The sequence below is a fragment of the Phoenix dactylifera genome, unplaced genomic scaffold (assembly GCF_009389715.1).
Source record: "Phoenix dactylifera cultivar Barhee BC4 unplaced genomic scaffold, palm_55x_up_171113_PBpolish2nd_filt_p 000913F, whole genome shotgun sequence".
Taxonomy (NCBI): Eukaryota; Viridiplantae; Streptophyta; class Magnoliopsida; order Arecales; family Arecaceae; genus Phoenix; species Phoenix dactylifera.
The window spans coordinates 96,215-105,539 of NW_024068273.1; the positions used below are offsets into that span (position 1 = coordinate 96,215).

General features: G+C 45.3%; 1 protein-coding gene across 1 annotated transcript; it reads right to left on the reverse strand.

The window, feature by feature from the left end:
- Nucleotides 1–1,119: 1,119 nt before the first annotated feature.
- On the reverse strand, nt 1,120–2,494 carry LOC120107583. Its single transcript, XM_039120910.1, has one exon. The coding sequence runs from the start codon at nt 2,390–2,392 to the stop codon at nt 1,388–1,390; it is 1,005 nt and encodes a 334-aa protein (XP_038976838.1). The 5' UTR covers nt 2,393–2,494; the 3' UTR covers nt 1,120–1,387.
- Nucleotides 2,495–9,325: the final 6,831 nt, after the last annotated feature.

Genomic DNA, 9,325 nt, shown 5'->3' on the forward strand with positions numbered 1-9,325 from the left:
TCATATGCTCAGCAATGTAATGGAAAGTTATCATAAAATATATGTTATGAAACTTTAACTTCCTTATTGCAACTCATATGAAGAACGGGTGCAATACACTAGGCAATCAAATCATGAGCTACCATGCAAAGATCACATTGTTGTGTGAATAACCAGTGCCTTCTAGCATTTTTATCAGAGAAATGTATCTAATGCCTGTATTTCACTTGAAAACCTATACGTTGTTGAATAATAGTCATCAGTGGGACTTACAATTGCGGAACTAAATATCACACATGTAACTTATTTTATATGAATTCTCGTCTCATTAAATATCTCAGCAAAATTATTGGTTGAATCAGATCCACTAAGCAGTAGACTAATCCAAATGCAAAGCAATATATATATATATATATATATATATATATATATATATATATATATATATATATATATATATATATATATATATATATATATATATATATATTGCTTTGCGATTTGATTGGTCTATCGTGAATTTGGTCTAATCAATAATCTCTCCTACCTCATGGAGGCTTCCTCGTAAGCTCTAGCATCCAAAACCAATGATCGGACTCCATCATATCGCCTGTAGTATATTCTTGAAAGCTCCTACTACATGGGATGGAGCTCTAAATTATCCAGGTATGTCTTGTCATAATATTATAATAATGTATTAAGGAAATTTCATATTTGTCAAAAAATAAGAAAAGAGAATAATAGTCACATAGAATCAAAATAATATTTTCTCCAGTAACTTAAACCTTTTAGAGAAGTTTTTGGCATTAGTTTTTTCTCTACTTTTCTTAAAATGATCAGAAAAGTTCATATTAATTTAAGAATACAAATATCTAACACTATTTTGTTTTTCTCCTCATTTATTTAACCGGTTTTCCCGACAATTGCAAATGTTAAAAGGAAATTAAATGTTCTTATATGACTGTAGGTTGCAAAAGGTTTGATAACATTATCTTTGCAACATTGCTACACTAACACTCCAGATATATAGCTTAAGGTAACACTCGATGCATGTTCTCCCATGACTTAATCTTCTCATATTTATAAGTCCCAATGAGAAAGGTAGAAGGTTGACATCATGTTCACAATTAAGATGATATAGAGGCACAAATAGCTACGATCTCTCCATCTAATTGATGGAACCGAATAGGTTTTTCCCTTCTGGATTTACAGATACAGGAAAGAAAAATAGACACAGAACCCAACTGTAAAGCCCTGTAAGTTTCCTTCTTCCCAAAAAACCACATACAAAGAGATTATTACATCGTCTACATATAGCATCATCCATCATCTATGTGCGAATATCATCATCACAAGTAATTTATGCAAGAGCTGTTTAGAAAATATTGAATCCGTCTCATGAAGAACATCAAACGTGGAACTGCTCGAGCTGCACATCCCTGGCTTTGAGCGGCATGTAGTCCCCCAAATAGACCTCCAGATGGTCGGCTAGGCTCGACTTATCGATGCTCTCGTGATGGTACGACTTGCACACGAAATACACCACCGTCTGCGCCACCAGCGCGAACAGAATCACCGCACAAAGGAAGGACAGCATCAGCACCGAGTACCCGACCCTGGACCCCACCCCGAGATTCAAGTAATTCCCCCGGACGACCGCAAGTCGGAAACCCACTTCCACACCCACGAAGCAGAGGTTGAGCACGACGAAAATGGCGACGGCCGTCCAGGTCTTGCCCCGGATGAGGGCCCGGCTCTTGCGCATGGCCTCGATGCCGCAGGCGTCCTCGAGGACGGAGACGACGCTGGCGACGTGCCAGACGACGCTGATCCAGACGAGGCCGGCGGCGTAGACGAGGGCGATGAGGGCGATGGCGACGAGCCCGGCGGTGTGGGCGCCGAGGAGGAGGACGGCGAGAACGGCGAGGATGAGGGCGGCGGTGTTATAGGCGACGAGGAGGAGGAAGGCCCAGAGGAAGGTGATCATGAGGCGGCGCCAGACCTTGGGAACGACGGCGAGGACCTTGGCGAAGGAGAGGTCCTTGGCGGTGTAGATGGAGGCGACGGAGTAGACGACGGCGGAGGTGGAGAGGAGGGAGAGGACGAGGAGGGCGAGGAGGTAGGCGGCCTTGAAGAGGAGGAAGGCGGACCACTCGGCGGAGAGGCGGGAGAGGATGGCGGACTCCGAGGGGGAGCCCGGGGTGGCGACGTCGAGGGCGACCTCGCTGCGGTCGATCTTCGAGAAGAGGAGGTGGGAGACGTAGATGTGGGCGAGGAAGAGGACAGAGAGCGGGAGGACCAGGGCGAGGGCGATCTGGGCGAAGAGGCGCTGCCATGAGTGCAGGATCTTGGAGGCCTCGTGGCAGATCCCCACTATACCCAAGAATTGGAGCTCCTCCGGCTCTCGATCCATGTCGACGATTCGAAGAAGAAGAAGAAGAATTAGAATTAAGGTTTCTCTTTGGGGAATTGGGGACGAGTCGACTACACAGAGAGGAGAAAGGAGCGAAGGGGATGGATGGAGAAAGGGTGGTTCTATATACACCCCCCCTATTGCTCAGGACACCCCCCAAAAATTAAAAAAAAATTAAATACTCTGTACACTCCCCCATTTGCTAAGGACACCCCTAAAAAATTAAAAATTCTTAAATTACCCCCCACCCTCCCCACCCCCTCACCTAAATTGCTCTCTACACCCCCCAAACCCCCCCCACCCCGCTCTTCCCCTCCAAAACACCTCGCCAACGCCCAAAACCCCCCCGTTCCCCCTTCTCCCTCTCGTCGCCGGCATTCTCCCGATCTCCGACCACCTCGCCGGCTTCTCCCGGAACCACCTCGCCGGCTTCTCCCGAAATTTTTTTTTTTTTATGATTCGTGCTCCGTTCGGCACTGGATCGCCGAACAAAAGGCTTCTGTTCGGCTGAACAGTGCCGGACAGAAGCCTTCTGTTCGGCACTGTGCAGCCGAACAGATCTGTTCGGTTGAGGGTTGCCGAACAGAAGGCTTCTGTTCGGCACTGTTCAGCCGAACAGAAGCCTTTTGTTCGGCGATCCAGTGCCGAACGGAGCACGAACCTTGAAAAAAAAAAAATTTCGAAACAAGGTGGAACACGTACCTTTGCGGCCGATTCTTCGTCCCAAATCACTAGTTGCTTGTCCATGCTTCGAATGGGGCTTAAATCTCCTTCAAAGATCGCCTAAACGATGTAAATGGATCGAGGGGTTTAAGGGGGGTTTGAGGGGTGTTTTTTTTTTTCTTTTCAAAACGAAACGGAGGAGGAAGGGGGGGTGTATGAGAAAATTTCAAGGGCAATATGGTAATTACACTAAAGGTTAGTTTGGGTATTTTTTTTTTGGTTTTTGGGGGGTTTCCTTAGCAATAGGGGGGTGTATATAGAACCACCCATGGAGAAAGGGTAGTTCTATATACACCCCCCTATTGCTCAGGACACCCCCCAAAAATTAAAAAAAAATTAAATACTCTCTACACCCCCCATTTGCTAAGGACACCCCTAAAAAATTAAAAATTCCTAAATTACCCCCCACCCTCCCCACCCCCTCACCTAAATTGCTCTCTACACCCCCCAAACCCCCTCCCACCCCGCTCTTCCCCTCCAAAACACCTCGCCAACGCCCAAAACCCCCCCGTTCCCCCTTCTCCCTCTCGTCGCCGGCATTCTCCCGATCTCCGACCACCTCGCCGGCTTCTCCCGGAACCACCTCGCCGGCTTCTCCCGAAATTTTTTTTTTCACGGTTCGTGCTCCGTTCGGCACTGGATCGCCGAACAAAAGGCTTCTGTTCGGCTGAACAGTGCCGGACAGAAGCCTTCTGTTCGGCACTGTGCAGCCGAACAGATCTGTTCGGTTGAGGGTTGCCGAACAGAAGGCTTCTGTTCGGCACTGTTCAGCCGAACAGAAGCCTTTTGTTCGGCGATCCAGTGCCGAACGGAGCACGAACCGTGAAAAAAAAAAATTTCGGGAGAAGCCGGCGAGGTGGTTCCGGGAGAAGCCGGCGAGGTGGTCGGAGATCGGGAGAATGCGGGCGACGAGAGGGAGAAGGGGGAACGGGGGAGGAGGGGTTTAAGGGGGGTTTGAGGGGTGTTTTTTTTTTTCTTTTTAAAACGAAACGGAGGAGGAGGAGGGGGGTGTATGAGAAAATTTCAAGGGCAATATGGTAATTACACTAAAGGTTAGTTTGGGTTTTTTTTTTTTGGTTTTTGGGGGGTGTCCTGAGCAATAGGGGGGTGTATATAGAACTACCCATGGAGAAAACGGAGGTGGACTGGGTGGTTCTATATACACCCCCCCTATTGCTCAGGACACCCCCCAAAAATTAAAAAAAAATTAAATACTCTCTACACCCCCCCCATTTGCTAAGGACACCCCTAAAAAATTAAAAATTCCTAAATTACCCCCCACCCTCCCCACCCCCTCACCTAAATTGCTCTCTACACCCCCCAAACCCCCCCCCCACCCCGCTCTTCCCCTCCAAAACACCTCGCCAACGCCCAAAACCCCCCCGTTCCCCCTTCTCCCTCTCGTCGCCGGCATTCTCCCGATCTCCGACCACCTCGCCGGCTTCTCCCGGAACCACCTCGCCGGCTTCTCCCGAAATTTTTTTTTTCACGGTTCGTGCTCCGTTCGGCACTGGATCGCCGAACAAAAGGCTTCTGTTCGGCTGAACAGTGCCGGACAGAAGCCTTCTGTTCGGCACTGTGCAGCCGAACAGATCTGTTCGGTTGAGGGTTGCCGAACAGAAGGCTTCTGTTCGGCACTGTTCAGCCGAACAGAAGCCTTTTGTTCGGCGATCCAGTGCCGAACGGAGCACGAACCGTGAAAAAAAAAAAATTCGGGAGAAGCCGGCGAGGTGGTTCCGGGAGAAGCCGGCGAGGTGGTCGGAGATCGGGAGAATGCCGGCGACGAGAGGGAGAAGGGGGAACGGGGGAGGAGGGGTTTAAGGGGGGTTTGAGGGGGGTTTTTTTTTTTTTTCTTTTCAAAACGAAACGGAGGAGGAGGAAGGGGGGTGTATGAGAAAATTTCAAGGGCAATATGGTAATTACACTAAAGGTTAGTTTGGGTATTTTTTTTTGGTTTTTAGGGGGTGTCCTGAGCAATAGGGTGGTTCTATATACACCCCCCTATTGCTCAGGACACCCCCCAAAAATTAAAAAAAAATTAAATACTCTCTACACCCCCCCATTTGCTAAGGACACCCCTAAAAAATTAAAAATTCCTAAATTACCCCCCACCCTCCCCACCCCCTCACCTAAATTGCTCTCTACACCCCCCAAACCCCCCCCCCCCCACCCCGCTCTTCCCCTCCAAAACACCTCGCCAACGCCCAAAACCCCCCCGTTCCCCCTTCTCCCTCTCGTCGCCGGCATTCTCCCGATCTCCGACCACCTCGCCGGCTTCTCCCGGAACCACCTCGCCGGCTTCTCCCGAAATTTTTTTTTCACGGTTCGTGCTCCGTTCGGCACTGGATCGCCGAACAAAAGGCTTCTGTTCGGCTGAACAGTGCCGGACAGAAGCCTTCTGTTCGGCACTGTGCAGCCGAACAGATCTGTTCGGTTGAGGGTTGCCGAACAGAAGGCTTCTGTTCGGCACTGTTCAGCCGAACAGAAGCCTTTTGTTCGGCGATCCAGTGCCGAACGGAGCACGAACCGTGAAAAAAAAAATTTCGGGAGAAGCCGGCGAGGTGGTTCCGGAAGAAGCCGGCGAGGTGGTCGGAGATCGGGAGAATGCTGGCGACGAGAGGGAGAAGGGGGAACGGGGGAGGAGGGGTTTAAGGGGGGTTTGAGGGGTGTTTTTTTTTTTTCTTTTCAAAACGAAACGGAGGAGGAGGGAGGGGGGTGTATGAGAAAATTTCAAGGGCAATATGGTAATTACACTAAAGGTTAGTTTGGGTATTTTCTTTTTGGTTTTTGGGGGGTGTCCTGAGCAATAGGGGGGGTGTATATAGAACTACCCTGAGCAATAGGGGGGGTGTATATAGAACTACCCAGGTGGACTTTGGAGCTGGGGAAAATGCCCTTGGCATTGATCTGAATTACGAAGAGAGTGTGGCTGTGTGTGTGTTTGTTGTGGATTTGGGTAGATGACGTGGCCTTTGGAGTGGGTTGAAACCGCTGCATGTGGGACGCGTGTCATGCGTACATATATGCGATGCATATGATCATATCCCCAGGGCACCGATGCTTTGCAGCCTCGGCTACAAGGGTTGCATCCAATCCTCTCTTGGAACCGAGTTGTCTTCTGAAGCTCACCATGCATTAATGCGTGAAAAAGACCATCTAAAATGTACATGAATTAAAAAAAAAATCATTTCAGATTATTTGACAACCTGCTTTCTATTTTAAGTTTTTTTGAAATTTTTTTACCAGTTTCTAAAAATTGTAGAAACTAAAAATTTAAATTTTTAATTTATTATTTTGCATTACTATTAGTTGCTGCTGCTGCTGCTACCATTCTCGGCAGCCACTCACCGATGGCACCACCAATTGCTGGCTACCATTGCTACACTATCATTGTGAAATACAACTTAAGTAATTATGAAATAAGTTTTTTTTATTTTTTTAAAAAATGGTTTAAGTTTTAATAAAAATGAAAGTGATGCCCAAGACAATCCTAATTTATAGAATTATGTATCAAAAAAAGAAGTTAAAACTAATAAATAAAATCGTGATTTAACCTTTGGTCTAATGCGACTTGAAATCATTATCTACCCATCATGAATATTTATGTTTGGAAGAAACAAATTTCATCACTTTTCTATCATGACCTTGGTTATATTCTGGTCTTGTCATTGCACAATTTTAAGGTACAAATTTCACAAACTATTTAGATTTGACAACTCTATATATATAGATATACCACATTATGTAAATGAATATAATAAATCACAGGTAAAATTTCATTTTACTCCATCATAAATAGCGTAATGTGCTGTCGCATTTAATCAGAAGTACAATTTTGCTCTATTAAATCAAAACTCTAAAATTATATCCAAAGCTACTAACATAAAAACAACCAGAGCTTTTTTTTCTCTTTTTCCATTTTGGTGATAAAGTAGGATCAGAGTTGGAACAAGTCAATTTATTGGATCATAAGCACCTAAAGATCTATCCATGGTTAGACAATTTTTTCAGGCAAACTTCTACTGGATCAAATTATCTTGATGCATGTATGGTCCATGCATGGTAAGTAATTAGTATGTTGGTAGACATATTAGCATGCTTATGTACACAAGTTCAATATGCCATGACCATATCAGAAGTCTCGTAAGGGTCATCCAAAGGACTGGCGTTTCCGTAGTTTACTTACAAACTACGTATATTTCCGAAGGGCCGGTTTTGGAAGGAAGAAAAAAATGGGTGGTTCTATATACACCCCCCCTATTGCTCAGGACACCCCCCAAAAATTAAAAAAAAATTAAATACTCTCTACACCCCCCCATTTGCTAAGGACACCCCTAAAAAATTAAAAATTCCTAAATTACCCCCACCCTCCCCACCCCCTCACCTAAATTGCTCTCTACACCCCCCAAACCCCCCCCCACCCCGCTCTTCCCCTCCAAAACACCTCGCCAACGCCCAAAACCCCCCGTTCCCCCTTCTCCCTCTCGTCGCCGGCATTCTCCCGATCTCCGACCACCTCGCCGGCTTCTCCCGGAACCACCTCGCCGGCTTCTCCCGAAATTTTTTTTTTTCACGGTTCGTGCTCCGTTCGGCACTGGATCGCCGAACAAAAGGCTTCTGTTCGGCTGAACAGTGCCGGACAGAAGCCTTCTGTTCGGCACTGTGCAGCCGAACAGATCTGTTCGGTTGAGGGTTGCCGAACAGAAGGCTTCTGTTCGGCACTGTTCAGCCGAACAGAAGCCTTTTGTTCGGCGATCCAGTGCCGAACGGAGCACGAACCGTGAAAAAAAAAAATTTCGGGAGAAGCCGGCGAGGTGGTTCCGGAAGAAGCCGGCGAGGTGGTCGGAGATCGGGAGAATGCTGGCGACGAGAGGGAGAAGGGGGAACGGGGGAGGAGGGGTTTAAGGGGGGTTTGAGGGGTGTTTTTTTTTTCTTTTCAAAACGAAACGGAGGAGGAGGAAGGGGGGTGTATGAGAAAATTTCAAGGGCAATATGGTAATTACACTAAAGGTTAGTTTGGGTTTTTTTTTTTTGGTTTTTGGGGGGTGTCCTGAGCAATAGGGGGGGTGTATATAGAACTACCCGAAAAAAATGGTTGGCCATTGGGTTTTCGAGGGTCAAGCTAAGAAGGTGACGCATATATAAGATCTAAGTCCATTCTTTGGTGAAAGCTTCCTTCTTGTCGACCCGGTCAATTCCACAAAAGTCTTTGGTCATGCGTCTGCTCTTGTGTCTTAATCTTATAGGTATCTATCCCTTTTTTTTTTTTAATGAAGATGAATATCTATGCTTGGAGATCAAGAAAAGGCGGAGAAGGGCAGCTCACCTGCCGGTTTTGCAATCCTTGGTCTCGGTCCAAAGGAAGCCGGCTCAGCTATCAATCTAGCCTAGCCTATTTTTATAAAATTCGTGAATTGGATCGTCCATTTAAGTATAACTCTTTAACAACCATAATAACAATAATAATATATAAAATTTTTCAACTTTTTGAGTCCCATAACAACAGTAATGAACTTTTTCTGTCATATATTTGCACTTCTATGGAAAAGGATCCTGAAATTATTGGACTCTAAGGACTCTAAGGAGGAGTAGAGAAGCCCTTAATTTTTTAATAATATTTTTTATGATTATATCTATAATAAGAGTACCATATCCTCCAAGATCTACGAGAGAAACTCTCTTTACACATATGTGAAACTATAAACTCAATGTTAAATTATTAATAAAATATTTAATAATTTTAAAATCTATGATGGACCATCAAAATTGAAGATTTATGTCATTGGATATGATCTACATCTAAAAAAGAATTTAACGACCAATTATCATATAGTTATCAAGAAAATAAATATCATATATTGAAGATACCTAATCTTCGTCCTCTCTCTCTCTAACTTCAAAGATCATTCAGGTCTAATGCTACCTTCTTCCTCTCTCAATCTCTCTCTCTCTCTCTCTATATATATATATATATATATATGCGCGCGCGTGCGTGTGTGTTTGTATTTATGTGTATATACATATATATTTAGTTTATAGGACAAAACAAGTTGTTCCAACTGAAGGATAAAATTTTATCTCATATATTGCACTAGTTAATTGCACAAGCATGGGAGGTTATTTTGTTATTTTGGCTAATCAATGCACTGAAAAGTGAAATATCTGTTTCTCCTAGCTAGCCTACCAATGCCTTTGTGGAAGAAGGCATCC